The following is a 16,527-nucleotide window of genomic DNA, read 5'->3' on the forward strand; positions in this document are numbered from 1 at the left end:
TTTTCTGTAGTTAAAACGTGGTGTTGTATACTTAAAATGTGTTTTATGATGCTGAATAGCTAAAAAGTGGTGTTTTATGGTGTTGTGTGGTTAAAACTGGGTGTTTGTGTTTTTATTTATAGTTAAAATGTGTTTTTGAAGTGTTGTATAGTTGAAAAGTGGTGTTTCATTGAGAAAAAATTTGTTTTATGGTGTGTGTAGTTAAAATGTGGTGTTTTATGGTGTTGTATAGTTAAAATGTGGTGTTCTTATGGTGTTGTGTAGTTAAAATGTGGTGTTTTATGGTGTTGTGTAGTTAAAATGTGGTGTGTTTATGGTTGTGTAGTTAAAACATGAGGTTTTATGGTGTTGTATAGTTAAAATGTGGTGTTTTTATGGTTTTTCTGTAGTTAAAACGTGGTGTTGTATACTTAAAATGTGTTTTATGATGCTGAATAGCTAAAAAGTGGTGTTTTATGGTGTTGTGTGGTTAAAACTGGGTGTTTGTGTTTTTATTTATAGTTAAAATGTGTTTTTGAAGTGTTGTATAGTTGAAAAGTGGTGTTTCATTGAGTAAAAATTTGTTTTATGGTGTGTGTAGTTAAAATGTGGTGTTTTATGGTATTGTGTAGTTAGAATGTAGTGTTCTATGGGGTAGTGTAGTTAAAATGTGTTTTATGGTGTTGTGTTGTTCAAATGTGGTGTTTTATGGTTTTGTGTGGTTAAAATGTGGTGTTTTATGGTGTTGTGTAGTTAAAATGTGGTGTTTTATGGTGTTGTATAGTTAAAATGTGGTGTTCTTATGGTGTTGTGTAGTTAAAATGTGGTGTTTTATGGTGTTGTGTAGTTAAAATGTGGTGTGTTTATGGTTGTGTAGTTAAAACATGAGGTTTTATGGTGTTGTATAGTTAAAATGTGGTGTTTTTATGGTTTTTCTGTAGTTAAAACGTGGTGTTGTATACTTAAAATGTGTTTTATGATGCTGAATAGCTAAAAAGTGGTGTTTTATGGTGTTGTGTGGTTAAAACTGGGTGTTTGTGTTTTTATTTATAGTTAAAATGTGTTTTTGAAGTGTTGTATAGTTGAAAAGTGGTGTATCATTGAGTAAAAATTTGTTTTATGGTGTGTGTAGTTAAAATGTGGTGTTTTATGGTATTGTGTAGTTAGAATGTAGTGTTCTATGGGGTAGTGTAGTTAAAATGTGTTTTATGGTGTTGTGTTGTTCAAATGTAGTGTTCTATGGGGCAGTGTAGTTAAAATGTGTTTTATGGTGTTGTGTTGTTCAAATGTGGTGTTTTATGGTTTTGTGTAGTTAAAACATGAGGTTATATGGTGTTGTATAGTTAAAATGTGGTGTTTTATAGTATTGTATAGTTAAAGTGTTTTATGGTGTTGCGTTGTTAAAACGGGGTGTTTTTTGGTGTTGTGTAGTTAAAATGTGTTTTATGGTGTTGTGTTGTTCAAATGTGGTGTTTTATGGTTTTGTGTAGTTAAAACATGAGGTTATATGGTGTTGTATAGTTAAAATGTGGTGTTTTATAGTATTGTATAGTTAAAGTGTTTTATGGTGTTGCGTTGTTAAAACGGGGTGTTTTTTGGTGTTGTGTAGTTAAAATGTGTTTTATGGTGTTGTGTAGTTAAAATGTGGTGTTGTATGGTGTTGTGTAGTTAAAATGTGTTGTGTGGTGTTGTGTAGCTAAAATGTGGTGTTTTATGGTGTTGTGTGGTGTGTTTATGGTTGTGTAGTTAAAACATGAGGTTTTATGGTGTTGTGTAGTTAAAATGTGGTGTTTTTATGGTTTTGTGTAGTTAAAATGTGGTGTTGTATACCTAAAATGTGTTTTATGATGCTGAATAGCTAAAAAGTGGTGTTTTATGGTGTTGTGTAGTTAAAACTGGGTGTTTGTGGGGTTTTTTATAGTTAAAATGTGTTTTTGAAGTGGTGTTTCATTGTGTAAAAATGTGTTTTATGGTATTGTAGTTAAAATGTGGTGTTCTTATGGTGTTGTGTTTTTTGGCGTAATGTAGTTAAAATGTGTGTTTTATGGTGTGTTCAAATGTGGTGTTTTGTGTAGTTAAAACATGAGTTCTCATGGTGTTGTATAGTTAAAATATGGTGTTTTTATGGTTTTTCTGTAGTTAAAACGTGGTGTTGTATACTTAAAATGTGTTTTATGATGCTGAATAGCTAAAAAGTGGTGTTTTATGGTGTTGCGTAGTTAAAATGTGTTGTCAAGTGTGTTATGCTCACAGCGTTCACGGTGGACGGGGTGAAGTTGAAGGGTTACTTCGCCTACGCCCTGAGTGACCAGCGTGACCCGGGCTTCGGACTCTACGGCCAGGTGCAGCAGGAAGTGGTGGTCAAAGCCTCGCTGGCCAACTACCGCAACATCATCCAACACAACGGCTTCCCCGTGCCGGGGGCGGCGGCCCAGACCTGTCCGGGCGGCGTCCCCCGGGCGTGTGCGGGCTGCGGCCGGCCGCTCAAGCGCCCCCTGGTGGGCTTCCTGGCGCTGGTGCTGTCGGCGGGGCTGCTGTCGCTGGGCCTGGTCCTCTACTACGTCACCAGGAGACGCAGGGAGGCGTACTGAGGGCGGGGTCTTGTGTGGATGGAGACAAGAATAAAGCCGCTGCTGCCAACAACACCCGGGTGTACTTTAATGTGTCATCAGAACATCATGGCGTCCAGACCGTCCTCCATGAACTTCTTGTAGACCGCCATGAACTTGGCGGTGAAAGCCTCCAGGTGGTAGACGGCCTTGCTGCCCAGCTGCAGGCGGTGCTCGTAGTACGCCGCCATGTGCGCCACCTCCGCCTTCAGCTGCCCGTCGCAGTTATTAAGTAGCTCCGTCACCAGACCCTGCAGGAGGGAGGGGAGCTCCTTTAACGCCCACAAGTGTGTGTGTGTGTGTGTGTGTGTGTGTGTGTGTGTGTGTGTGTGTGTGTGTGTGTGTGTGTGCACCTTCATGATGATCTCAGCGGGGATGCAGTGAGTCAGAAGCTCGTACAGCCGAGCTCGGACCTCCAACAGCCTGCAAGAGAAGAGCCAATCAGAGGCTTCCAAAGTCCCATTTCTGCTGACATGACAATAATAATAATACATTTTATTTGTAAAAAAAAAAAGCACTTAAGTCTGAGCAAACAACGTCAAAGTGCCACGGCGTAAAAAATAGTAATAATAAAAGATAACATCATAATAAAATGACATCATACTTCACTATTTTCATATTCGGGAAATGTCATTATTGGCTTTATTATAACAATCTTGGGATAAATTAAACAGTTTATTATTGTAATTTAGTCCTTAAATAAAATGTTGAACATACTAGAAAACTTGTATTTTAGTAGTAAGTAAACAAACAAAGACTCTTAAGTAGTCTGCTGACATATGCAGTAACATTGTGTCTTTATACACCTATTATTTTATAAAGGACAAACTGTAACAACTCAACATTACAAAATCACATTTTAACTACACAACACCATAAATCACCACATGTTAACAATTCAACAACACAAAAACACCACATTTTAACAATTCAACACCACAAAAACACCACATTTTAACTACACAACACCATAAAACACCACATTTTAACAATTCAACACAACAAAAACACCACATTTTAACAATTCAACAACACAAAAACACCACATTTTAACTACACAACACCATAAAACACCACATTTTAACAATTCAACACAACAAAAACACCACATTTTAACAATTCAACAACACAAAAACACCACATTTTAACTACACAACACCATAAAACACCACATTTTAACAATTCAACAATAACAAAAACACCGCATTTTAACATTTCAACAACACAAAACACCACATTTTAACAATTCAACACCACAACACAAAACACCACATTTTAACAATTCAACACCACAACAACACAAAACACCACATTTTAACAATTCAGGTGTTAGCATACTTGCAAGATGGCACTGTGTAAAAAATTAATTAAAATACTGGCATAAAAGGTTAGCATGTTTATGTTAGCACACTTGCAAGATAGCAAAAGGTATAAAAATTTGCTAAAATGCTGGCATAAAACGTTAGCATGTTTATGTTAGCATACTTGCAAGATGGCATTAGTGTCAAAATTTGCTAAAATACTGGCATAAAATGTTAGCATGTTTATGTTAGCATACTTGCAAGATGGCACTAGTATCAAAATTAACTAAAATAATGGCATAAAAGGTTAGCATGTTTATGTTAGCACACTTGCAAGATGGCGAAAGGTACAAAAATTGGCTAAAATGCTGGCATAAAACGTTAGCATGTTTATGTTAGCACACTTGCAAGTAGGCGAAAGGTATCAAAATTTGCTAAAATATTGGCATAAAACGCTAGCATGTTTATGTTAGCACACTTGCAAGATGGCGAAAGGTATCAAAATTTGCTAAAATGCTGGCATAAAATGTTAGCATGTTTATGTTAGCAATTTCGCAAGATGGTGAAAGGTATCAAAATTTGCTAAAATGCTGGCACAAACCGTTAGCATGTTTATGTTAGCATTTTCACAAGATGGTGAAAGGTATCAAAATTTGCTAAAATGCCGGCATAAAATGTTAGCATGTTTATGTTAGTTATGAGGTATTAAAATCCACAAATGTTAGGTTTAAATGATCAGGACAGCTTGTATCGGACATTTCAGATGCATGCCGATATCATCCGATACGTGTATTTTTTGGCTGATATCAGATCTATGTCTGATGGATGATTTCAGAGTTTTCCTGGTTCCTAACTGCCGCCTCACCTCTGAGGACTCTGCTGGCTGACGATGGCGTTGGCCGTCTCTCGGAGGTACGCCTCCCAGTCCGTCTCGGGGACATCCTGGTCGGGTGAGAAGGGGTACCTGGGGGGCGGGGGGCGGGAAGGTAGCGGTGGTGATGTCACTTACTTTGGGGGGAAAAGAAGTGTGTTGCGGACTCACTGCTGCACCCTGCAGGCCTCGCACATCAGCAGCGCCTTGCGGAGATTCCGACCCGACTTCTGGCTGATCCGCTGGGCCAGTTCCGGCGGCAGGAGCAGGCCCTCCTTCTTGCAGACCGCCGTCAGGACCCGGCACACCTGGAGACCACCACCAAGGTGTGGTTAGGGGTAAAAGGCAGCGCGGCGGCGGGCGTGGCGCTACCTGCTCGGTGCTGGGCAGGGGGACTCTGATGGCCAGGCAGCGGCTCCTGATGGGCCCGATGACCTTGGAGGTGGAGTTGGCGCAGAGGATGAGGCGGCAGGTGAACATGTGCTTCTCCATGGTGCGCCGCAATGCATGCTGGGCGTCCCTGGTCAGCCGGTCCACCTCCGTCAGCAGCACCACTGGGGAGGACCGCCCGCGTTAGCCCGGGTCTACAGCGGGTCCCGGAGCCACTGCTCACCTTTGAAGTCTCTCTGCGTGCTGGACTGGATCTGCTGGGACTGGGCCACCGTCTTGATCAGCTCCTGGATGACCACGCGGTCCTGATTGCCGGCGTCGCTACGAAACACACAACGATGTATAGTGCGGTGGAGGCCATGTTGTCTAACCAGGAAGTAGCTGAACGTGTTATGTTGCGCCCTACAAAGTGTGCTATGGTCCTGATTGCCGGTGTCACTACAAAGCACATCACAACGATGTATAGTACTGTGTAGGCCATGTTGTCTAACCAGGAAGTAGCCGAATGTGTTATGTTGTGCCCAGTGTGCTATGGTCCTGATTGCCGGCGTCACTACAAAGCACGCCACAACAGTGTATAGTACTATGTAGGCCATGTTGTGTGACCAGGAAGTGGCCGAATGTGTTATGTTGTGCCCAGTGTGCAATGGTCCTGATTGCCGGCGTCACTACAAAGCATGCCACAACGATGTATAGTACAGTGTAGGACATGTTGTCTCACCAGGAAGTAGCTGAACGTGTTATGTTGCGCCCTACAAAGTGTGCTATGTACCTGATTGCCGGCATCGCTCCAAAGCATATCACAACGATGTATAGTACAGTGTGGGCCATGTTGTCTAACCAGGAAGTAGCCGTACGTGTTATGTTGCGCCCTACAAAGTGTTCTATGGTCCTGATTGCCGGTGTCGCTACAAAGCACGCCACAACAGTGTATAGTACTATGTAGGCCATGTTGTGTGACCAGGAAGTAGCCGAATGTGTTATGTTGTGCCCAGTGTGCTATGGTCCTGATTGCCGGCGTCACTACAAAGCACGCCACAACAGTGTATAGTACTATGTAGGCCATGTTGTGTGACCAGGAAGTAGCCGAATGTGTTATGTTGTGCCCAGTGTGCAATGGTCCTGATTGCCGGCGTCACAACAAAGCATGCCACAACGATGTATAGTACAGTGTAGGCCATGTTGTCTCACCAGGAAGTAGCTGAACGTGTTATGTTGCGCCCTACAAAGTGTGCTATGTACCTGATTGCCGGCATCGCTCCAAAGCATATCACAACGATGTATAGTACAGTGTGGGCCATGTTGTCTAACCAGGAAGTAGCCGTACGTGTTATGTTGCGCCCTACAAAGTGTTCTATGGTCCTGATTGCCGGTGACGCTACAAAGCACGCCACAACAGTGTATAGTACTATGTAGGCCATGTTGTGTGACCAGGAAGTAGCCGAATGTGTTATGTTGTGCCCAGTGTGCTATGGTCCTGATTGCCGGCGTCACTACAAAGCACGCCACAACAGTGTATAGTACTATGTAGGCCATGTTGTGTGACCAGGAAGTAGCCGAATGTGTTATGTTGTGCCCAGTGTGCAATGGTCCTGATTGCCGGCGTCACAACAAAGCATGCCACAACGATGTATAGTACAGTGTAGGCCATGTTGTCTCACCAGGAAGTAGCTGAACGTGTTATGTTGCGCCCTACAAAGTGTGCTATGTACCTGATTGCCGGCATCGCTCCAAAGCACATCACAACGATGTATAGTACAGTGTGGGCCATGTTGTCTAACCAGGAAGTAGCCGAACGTGTTATGTTGCGCCCTACAAAGTGTTCTATGGTCCTGATTGCCGGTGTCACTACAAAGCACACCACAACGACGTATAGTACTGTGTAGGCAATGTTGTCTAACCAGGAAGTAGCCGAACGTGTTATGTTGCGCCCTACAAAGTTGTCTATGGTCCTGATTGCCGGCGTTGCTACGATGCACACCACAACGATGTATAGTACAGTGTGGGCCATGTTGTGTAACCCGAAAGTAGCCGAATGTGTTATGTTGTGCCCTACAAAGTGTGTTATGGTCCTGATTGCCGGCGTTGCTACGATGCACACCGCAAAGATGTATAGTACTGTGTAGGCCATGTTGTCTAACCAGGAAGTAGCCGAACGTGTTATGTTGCGCCCTACAAAGTGTGCTATGTACCTGATTGCCGGCATCACTACAACACACATCACAACGATGTATAGTACTGTGTAGGCCATGTTGTTTACATGGCAGAAGTGTGTAATTTATGGAGTTTTTGTTGTGGCACCCTAAAAAGTATTAATACTGTAAGTGGTGCACTCACTAGGCATCAGCTTCTGGTGCATTATAACGTGCATCTTAGTTGAAGTTTTCATTAACAAATCACCATGAAAATTTGCTAATGCTAACCGGTAGCATTTCAATAGCAAAGCCAGTGTATGTTAGCATTAAGCTATCGCATATTAGGAAAAGTACTTACTTTACTTACATTTATAAAGTCCATTTATTTGTTGGCATTAAACTGCTACATTATTTAGAGAGTTTGGCTAAGTCTGCTCTCTGCAATGTTTTTATGGTGATGTGTTGTTAATGTGGTGTTTTTTTGTTTTATGTTGTTAATGTGGGGTTTTATTGTGTTATGTTGTTAATGTGGTGTTTTTTTGTTTTATGTTGTTAATGTGGGGTTTTATTGTGTTATGCTGTTAAATGTGGTGGTTTTCTGGTGTTACGTTGTTAAAATGTGGTGTTTTATGGTATGGTGTTAAAATGTGTTTTATGCTGATGTGTACTTCAAATGTGGTGTTTTATGGTGTTGTGTAGTTAAAATGTGGTGTTTTATGGTGTTGTGTAGTTAAAATGTGGTGTTTTATGGTGTTGTGTAGTTAAAATGTGGTGTTTTATGGTGTTAAATTGTTAAAATGTGTTTTATGGTGTTATATTGTTAAAATGTGGTGTTATGTAGTTCAAATGTGGTGTTTTATGGCGTTAAGTTCTTAAAATGTGACTTTATGCTGATGTGTAGTTAAAATGTGGTGTTTTATGGTGTTATATTGTTAAAATGTGGTGTTTAATGTGGTATATAGTTAAAATGTGATGTTTTATGGTGTTATGCTGTTAAAATGTGGTGTTTAAGGGGTTATATAGTTAAAATGTGGTGTTTTATGGTGTTATGCTGTTAAAATGCAGTGTTTTATGCTGATGTGTAGTTAAAATGTGGTGTTTTATGGTGTTATGTAGTTAAAATGTGGTGTTTTATGGTGTTATGCTGTTAAAATGTGGTGTTTTAAGAGGTTATATAGTTAAAATGTGGTGTTTTATGGTGTTATGCTGTTAAAATGCAATGTTTTATGCTGATGTGTAGTTAAAATGTGGTGTTTCATGGTGTTATGTAGTTAAAATGTGGTGTTTTATGGTGTTATATAGTTAAAATGTGGTGTTTTATGGTGTTATTTAGTTAAAATTTGGTGTTTTAAGGTATTATAGTTAAAATGTGGTGTTTTATGGTGTTATTTAGTTAAGATGTGGTGTTTTATGGTGTTATATTGTTAAAATGTGGTGTTATGTAGTTAAAATGTGGTGTTTTATGGTGTTATGCTGTTAAAATGCAGTGTTTTATGCTGATGTGTAGTTCAAATGTGGTGTTGCATTGTTAAAATGTGGTATATTATGGCGTTAAATTGTTAAAATGTGACTTTATGCTAATGTGTAGTTAAAATGTGGTGTTTTATGGTGTTATATTGTTAAAATGTGGTGTTTAATGTGTTATATAGTTAAAATTTGATGTTTTATGGTGTTATGCTGTTACAATGCAGTGTTTTATGCTGATGTGTAGTTAAAATGTGGTGTTTTATGGTGTTATGTAGTTAAAATGTGGTGTTTTATGGTGTTATGTAGTTAAAATGTGGTGTTTTTTGGTGTTATGCTGTTAAAATGTGGTGTTTTAAGGGGTTATATAGTTAAAATGTGGTGTTTTATGGTGTTATGCTGTTAAAATGCAATGTTTTATACTGATGTGTAGGTAAAATGTGGTGTTTTATGGTGTTATGTTGTTAAAATGTGGTGTTTTATGGTGTTATGTTGTTAAAATGCAGTGTTTTATGCTGATGTGTAATTAAAAATTGATCTTTTATGGTGTTATGTAGTTCAAATGTGGTGTTGCATTGTTAAAATGTGTTTTTTGAAGGTGTTATGTTGTTAAAATGGGGTGTTTTATGCTGTTAAGGTGTTAAAATGTGACTTCATGCTGATTTGTAGTTAAAATGTGGTGTTTTATGGTGTTATGTAGATAAAATGTGGTGTTTTATGGTGTTATGTAGTTAAAATGTGATGTTTTATGGTGTTATGTTGTTAAAATGTGGTGTTTTATGGTGTTATGTTGTTAAAATGCAGTGTTTTATGCTGATGTGTAGTTCAAATGTGGTCTTTTATGGTGTTATGTAGTTAAAATGTGATGTTTTATGGTGTTATGTAGTTCAAATGTGGTCTTTTATGGTGTTATGTAGTTAAAATGTGATGTTTTATGGTGTTACGTTGTTAAAATGCAGTGTTTTATGCTGATGTGTAGTTCAAATGTGGTCTTTTATGGTGTTATGTTGTTAAAATGTGGTGTTGCATTGTTAAAATGTGGTGTTTTAAGGTGTTATGTTGTTAAAATGGGATGTTTCATGGCGTTAAGTTGTTAAAATGTGACTTTATGCTGATGTGTAGTTAAAATGTGTTTTTTTATGGTGTTATATAGTTAAAATGTGGTGTTTTATGGTGTTATGTAGTTAAAATGTGATGTTTTATGGTGTTATGTTGTTAAAATGTGGTGTTATGTAGTTAAAATGTGGTGTTTTATGGTGTTATGTTGTTAAAGTGCAGTGTTTTATGCTGATGTGTAATTAAAATGTGGTGTTATGTAGTTAAAATGTGGTGTTTTATGGTGTTATGTTGTTAAAATGTGGTGTTATGTAGTTAAAATGTGGTGTTTTATGGTGTTATGTTGTTAAAGTGCAGTGTTTTATGCTGATGTGTAATTAAAATGTGGTGTTTTATGGTGTTATATAGTTAAAATGTGGTGTTTTATGGTGTTATGCTGTTAAAATGCAGTGTTTTATGCTGATGTGTAGTTCAAATGTGGTCTTTTATGGTGTTATGTAGTTAAAATGTGGTGCTTTATAGTGTTATGTTGTTAAATAGGGTGTTTTATGGCGTTATGTTGTTAAAATGTGAAGTTTTATCTTGATGTGTAGTTCAAATGTGGTGTTTTATGGTGTTATGTAGTTAAAACCCACACTGATCATGTCCGTTTTCATAAAAATTTGTTTGGTACTAATTGGGGGCTGATGGAACGACAAACAAAAACCCAAAGATTGGTCTTTAAATATAAGAATAATGTTAAATTGCCCCCCACCCCCGTGTGAAACCACCATTTACCATAATGAATAATCCTCATTAAGAATCTGTATTGATGGCAACTCCTCCTGGTTGTTATTTTGGCCCAAAGTGTGCAGTCCTGAGTAGTGGATTACCTGGCGTTGACCTCCAAGTGGTAGTTGCTGGCTATGGTGTTGATCTCAATCTTCTTCTTGGAGGGGGCCTGCACACACAACACCACACCTGAGGGTCTCTTCATGACTTCATGCATAGTCCATCATCGACAAGCTTGTGTGCGTGGAGCGATGCCATCGATACTCGTATTGATGATTCGCCCACGTTAGTTCACTGCGGTTAACGTTCAAACCGCAAGTAAACCGGAATTGGTTGGGTGTTTCATCATTTTGAGGGGAATATAGAAAATATAAAAAGGTGTTATCAAGAGGACTAGTAGGTACCACTATAGTCTGGTGCTCGATGCGCAGTTTCTCCACACCAGCGCCGTAAAGCTCCCTCAGCAGACACATGATGCGGGTCTTCTTTCCTGCTCCTGAAGGACCGTAGACCAGCAAGTGTGGGAAGTCGCCACGTTGAACCTGGAACACAATTTGTCAGAATAATTGTATCCAAGTTATCACACAACTTTGTGTTACGTTGAGTCCAGCTCGCCCTGCCAGAGGACAAAAGCTGCCTTTGATCCTACCAAGCAAAAGGCTGGTAAAACTCCGCTGTGTGGGATGGGAAGCGACATGAAGGTGTGGGTTTCTTTGATGTATTGTAATCCACAGGAAGATTTTTGTTTTGACCCAAGATCTACAAAGCGGAGAGGAAGCGCCTTTCCTTTGAACTGTTTTGTAACCCGGGGCCATGGCTGTTTACGACCGCCCTCCCTTAGAAACAGCTGCTGCCATGTAATCAGGGAAAGTCCAAATAAAAGAGGAGGCGTACAATCTTTTGTCAGAGGCCCATAATAAGGGTTAGGGTTACTACTTCTCGAGTGGGATTACAAATTAACAGTATTTAGTGTATTACACCGTGTTAGCTATTGCAGCAGGCCCATAATAGGGATTAGGGTTAATTCTACTAGAGTGGGATTACAAAATAAAAATATTTAGTGTATTATGCCGTGTTAGCCATTGCAGCAGGCCCATAATAAAGGTTTGGATTACTACTACTAGAGTGGGATTACAAAATAAAAGTATTTAGTGTATTATACCGTGTTACCCATTGCAGCAGGCCCATAATAAAGGCTAGGGTTACTACTACTAAAGTGGGATTACAAAATAAACGTCTATAAAGTATTATACCGTGTTAGCCATTGCAGCAGGCCCATAATAAAGGTTAGGGTTACTACTACTAAAGTGGAATTACAAAATAAACGTCTATAATGTATTATACCGTGTTAGCCATTGCAGCAGGCCCATAATAAAGGTTAGGGTTACTACTGTTAGAGTGTGATTACAAAATAAAAGTCTTTAGTGTATTATGCCGTGTTATCCATTGCAGCAGGCCCATAATAAAGGTTAGGGTTACTACTACTAAAGTGGAATTACAAAATAAACGTCTATAAAGTATTATACCGTGTTAGCCACTGCAGCAGGCCCATAATAAGGGTTCGGGTTACTACTTCTCGAGTGGGATTACAAAAACAAAAGTCTTAAGTGTATTATACCTTGTTAGCCATTGCAGCAGGCCCATAATAATGGTTAGGGTTACTACTACTAGAGTGGGGTTACAAAATAAAAGTATTTAGTGTATTATACCGTGTTACCCATTGCAGCAGGCCCATAATAAGGGTTAATGTTACTACTACTAGGGTGGGATTACAAAATAAAAGTCTTTAGTGTATTATATCGTGTTAGCCACTGCAGCAGGCCCATAATAAGGATTAGGGTTAATACTACTAGAGTGGGATTACAAAAACAAAAGTCTTAAGTGTATTATACCGTGTTAGCCATTGCAGCAGGCCCATAATAAAGGTTTGGATTACTACTACTAGAGTGGGATTACAAAATAAAAGTATTTAGTGTATTATACCGTGTTAGCCATTGCAGCAGGCCCATAATAAGGATTAGGGTTAATACTACTAGAGTGGGATTACAAAAACAAAAGTCTTAAGTGTATTATACCGTGTTAGCCATTGCAGCAGGCCCATAATAAAGGTTAGGATTACTACTACTAGAGTGGGATTACAAAATAAAAGTATTTAGTGTATTATACCGTGTTAGCCATTGCAGCAGGCCCATAATAGGGATTAGGGTTAATACTACTAGAGTGGGATTACAAAATAAAAATATTTAGTGTATTGTACCGTGTTAGCCATTGCAGCAGGCCCATAATAAGGGTTAATGTTACTACTACTAGGGTGGGATTACAAAATAAAAGTCTTTAATGTATTATACAGTGTTAACCATTGCAGCAGGACCATAATAAGGGTTAGGGTTACTACTACTATAGTGGGATTACAAAATAAAAGTCTTTAGTGTATTATGCCGTGTTAGCCATTGCAGCAGGCCCATAATAAAGGTTAGGGTTACTACTACTAGAGTGGTATTACAAAATAAACATCTATAAAGTATTATACCGTGTTAGCCATTGCAGCAGGCCCATAATAAGGGTTAGGGTTACTACTACTAGAGTGGGATTACAAAATAAAAGTCTTTAGTGTATTATACCGTGTTAGCCATTGCAGCAGGCCCATAATAAAGGTTAGGGTTACTACTACTAGAGTGGGATTACAAAATAAAAGTCTTTAGTGTATTATACCGTGTTAGCCATTGCAGCAAGCCCATAATAAAGGTTAGGGTTACTACTGTTAGAGTGGGATTACAAAATAAAAGTCTTTAGTGTATTATGCCGTGTTATCCATTGCAGCAGGCCCATAATAAAGGTTAGGGTTACTACTACTAAAGTTGAATTACAAAATAAAAGTCTTTAGTGTATTATACCGTGTTAGCCATTGCAGCAGGCCCATAATAAGAATTTGGGTTAATACTACTAGAGTGGGATTACAAAATAAAAGTAGTTAGTGTATTATGCCGTGTTATCCATTGCAGCAGGCCCATAATAAAGGTTAGGGTTACTAGTACTAAAGTGGGATTACAAGATAAACGTCTATAAAGTATTATACCGTGTTAGCCACAGCAGCAGGCCCATAATAAAGGTTAGGGTTACTACTACTAGAGTGGGGTTACAAAATAAAAGTCTTAAGTGTATTGTACTGTGTTAGCCATTGCAGCAGGCCCATAATAAAGGTTATGGCTACTACTACTAGAGTGGGATTACCAAAATAAAAGTCTTTAGGGTATTATACCGTGCTAGCCATTGCAGCAGGCCCATAATAAAGGTTAGGGTTACTACTACTAAAGTGGGATTACAAAATAAACGTCTATAAAGTATTATACCGTGTTAGCCATTGCAGTAGGCCCATAATAAGGGTTAGGGTTACTACTATTACTAGAGTGTGATTACAAAATAAAAGTCTTTAGTGTATTATGCTGTGTTAGCCATTGCAGCAGGCCAATAATAAAGGTTAGGGTTACTACTACTACTAGGGTGGGATGACAAAATAAAAGTCTTTAGTGTATTATGCCGTGTTAGCCATTGCAGCAGGCCCATAATAAAGGTTTGGGTTACTACTACTAGGGTGGGATTACAAAATAAAAGTCTTTAGTGTATTATACCGTGTTAGCCACTGCAGCAGGCCCATAATAAAGGTTAGGATTACTACTACTAGAGTGGGATTACAAAATAAAAGTCTTTAGTGTATTATACCGTGTTAGCCATTGCAGCAGGCCCATAATAAGGGTTAACGTTACTACTACTAGGGTGGGATTACAAAATAAAAGTCTTTAATGTATTATACCGTGTTAACCATTGCAGAAGGACCATAATAAGGGTTAGGGTTACTACTACTAGAGTGGGATTACAAAATAAAAGTATTTAGTGTATTATACCGTGTTACCCATTGCAGCAGGCCCATAATAAAGGTTAAGGTTACTACTACTAAAGTGGGATTACAAAATAAACGTCTATAAAGTATTATACCGTGTTAGCCATTGCAGCAGGCCCATAACAATGGTTAGGGTTACTACTACTAAAGTGGAATTACAAAATAAAAGTCTTTAGTGTATTATGCCGTGTTAGCCACTGCAGCAGGCCCATAATAAGGGTTAGGGTTACTACTACTAAAGTGGAATTACAAAATAAAAGTCTTTAGTGTATTATACCGTGTTAGCCATTGCAGCAGGCCCATAATAATGGTTACTACTACTAAAGTGGAATTACAAAATAAAAGTCTTTAGTGTATTATACCGTGTTAGCCATTGCAACAGGCCCATAATAAGGGTTAGGGTTACTACTACTACAGTGTTGTTACAAAATAAAAGTCTTTAGTGTATTATACCGTGTTAGCCATTGCAACAGGCCCATAATAAGGGTTAGGGTTACTACTACTACAGTGTTGTTACAAAATAAAAGTCTTTAGTGTATTATACCGTGTTAGCCATTGACTCGGCTAACGATGCTAACGCTAGCAACATGTCGCTTCTTTCTCTCTCACCAAGTTTTTCAGCTGACTCGCTTGTTCTTTGTGATAGTCCAGTTTCCCCAAAGACGTGGGCCGGTACTTGTCCACCCACAGACTCATTTTAGTCGTCACTTTTGAGTGCAGCGGGTCGAGGTTTAGCTGGCGTTGACCGGAAGCTGCTCTTCCCGCGGAATTGTTTGTTATTTAATGTCGCCGGCGGCCGCGTCGATGCTACTTCCGCCCTGGCTACGGAAAGTCAAAAGGGTAAAACAAAAATAAAGACGGAGAACGTGCTAAAATTAAATTATAATTAGTATAACCTATTTTTATGGACTTGCTTCTTCGTGATATTAAATTCCTGATATAAGATGTTGTGACAGGGGTTAATGGTGTACTTTGACGACGTTTTAATATAAAGCCCCACCGCTGCCACCAATGTAACGTTTCATCACTTCCGCTCTTGGCGCCTTCAAAATAAGAGCTCAAGGCATATACTGTGTAACACGGGTCACCAAACTTTTTGAAACCAAGAGCTACTTCTTGGGTACTGATTAATGCAAAGGGCTACCAGATTGATACACACTTAAATAAATTGCCAGAAATAGCCAATTTGCTCAATTTACCTTTAATAAATAAATCTATATATATAAAAAATGGGTATTTCTGTCTGTCATTCCGTCGTACATTTTTTGTCCTTTTACCGAAGTTTTTTTGTCGGGAATAAATGATGAAAAAAACACTTAATTGAACGGTTTAAAAGAGGAATAAACAGGAAAAAAAAGAAAATTAAATTTTGTAACATAGTTTATCTTCAATTTAGACTCTTTAAAATTCAAAATTCAACCGAAAAAAATGAATCTTTTTGAAAAACAGAATTTATGGGACATCATTAGTAATTTTAGAATTTTAATGAAGTGTTTTAAATAGTTTAAAATCCAATCTGCACTTTGTTATAATATATAATAAATTGGCTATATTTCTAAATCATTATTTCTTCTAGATTTTCCAGAACAAATTTTTTAAAATAAATTCAAAATACTTTGAAATAAGATTTAAATTTGATTATGAAGATTTTCTAGATTTGCCAGAATAATATTTTTGAATTTTAATCATAAGTTTGAAAAAATATTTCACAAATATTCTTTGTTGGAAAAACAGAAGCTAAAATGAAGAATTGAATTCAAATGTATTTATTATTCTTTACAATTAAAAAAAAATGGAACATTGATTTAAATTGTCAGGAAAGAAGAGGAAGGAATTTAAAAGGTAAAAAGGTTTATGTGTTTAAAAATACTAAAAACAATCCGGATGGAAATTTTCCTCTTTGTTCCGGAGGACACCACGTCCACAGTTTCCAAACATAATTTGAAATGTGGACTCGTCAGACCTTAGAACACTTTTCCACTTTGCATCAGTCCATCTTAGATGAGCTCGGGCCCAGCGAAGCCGGCGGCGTTCCTGGGTGTTGTTGATAAAT

The 16,527-nt window shown here is 38.5% G+C and overlaps 2 protein-coding genes across 3 annotated transcripts in view; one reads left to right on the top strand and one right to left on the bottom strand.

Moving 5' to 3' along the window:
* The window catches only part of kl (klotho), a 48,270-nt gene extending 45,646 nt beyond the window's left edge, over positions 1 to 2,624 (top strand). Inside the window, exon 13 of one of the 2 annotated variants that reach the window (XR_009806375.1) lies at positions 2,233 to 2,378. Coding sequence is in view for 1 of the 2 variants with exons in the window: in XM_061896789.1 (XP_061752773.1) it covers positions 2,233 to 2,570 (338 nt within the window). In the remaining variant the exon portion in view is untranslated. Of the gene's footprint in view, positions 1 to 2,232 lie in introns of both variants that reach the window. The other variant, XM_061896789.1, reaches the window with a different exon arrangement.
* On the bottom strand, positions 2,614 to 15,278 carry rfc3 (replication factor C (activator 1) 3). The gene is made up of 9 exons (XM_061896790.1): positions 15,084 to 15,278; positions 10,981 to 11,118; positions 10,678 to 10,745; positions 5,374 to 5,471; positions 5,133 to 5,314; positions 4,932 to 5,068; positions 4,755 to 4,853; positions 2,942 to 3,011; positions 2,614 to 2,839 (listed from the first exon to the last, which is right to left on the bottom strand). Exons 1-9 carry the CDS (start codon positions 15,168 to 15,170, stop codon positions 2,648 to 2,650), a joined length of 1,071 nt encoding a protein of 356 aa, XP_061752774.1. The 5' UTR covers positions 15,171 to 15,278; the 3' UTR covers positions 2,614 to 2,647.
* Positions 15,279 to 16,527: the final 1,249 nt, after the last annotated feature.

This window comes from Nerophis ophidion, linkage group LG04 (assembly GCF_033978795.1).
Source record: "Nerophis ophidion isolate RoL-2023_Sa linkage group LG04, RoL_Noph_v1.0, whole genome shotgun sequence".
Classification (NCBI taxonomy): Eukaryota; Metazoa; Chordata; class Actinopteri; order Syngnathiformes; family Syngnathidae; genus Nerophis; species Nerophis ophidion.

What these genes read in the sequence shown, in the direction of transcription:
- rfc3 (XM_061896790.1), bottom strand. Translation starts at nt 15,170, where the DNA reads ATGAGTCTGTGGGTGGACAAGTACCGGCCCACGTCTTTGGGGAAACTG. An exon ending in GAGGCCTGCAGGGTGCAGCA is followed by an intron (nt 4,854 to 4,931) that starts GTGAGTCCGCAA and finishes CCCGCCCCCCAG; the next exon opens with GTACCCCTTCTCACCCGACC. An exon ending in AGCCAGCAGAGTCCTCAGAG is followed by an intron (nt 3,012 to 4,754) that starts GTGAGGCGGCAG and finishes CTTCTCTTGCAG; the next exon opens with GCTGTTGGAGGTCCGAGCTC.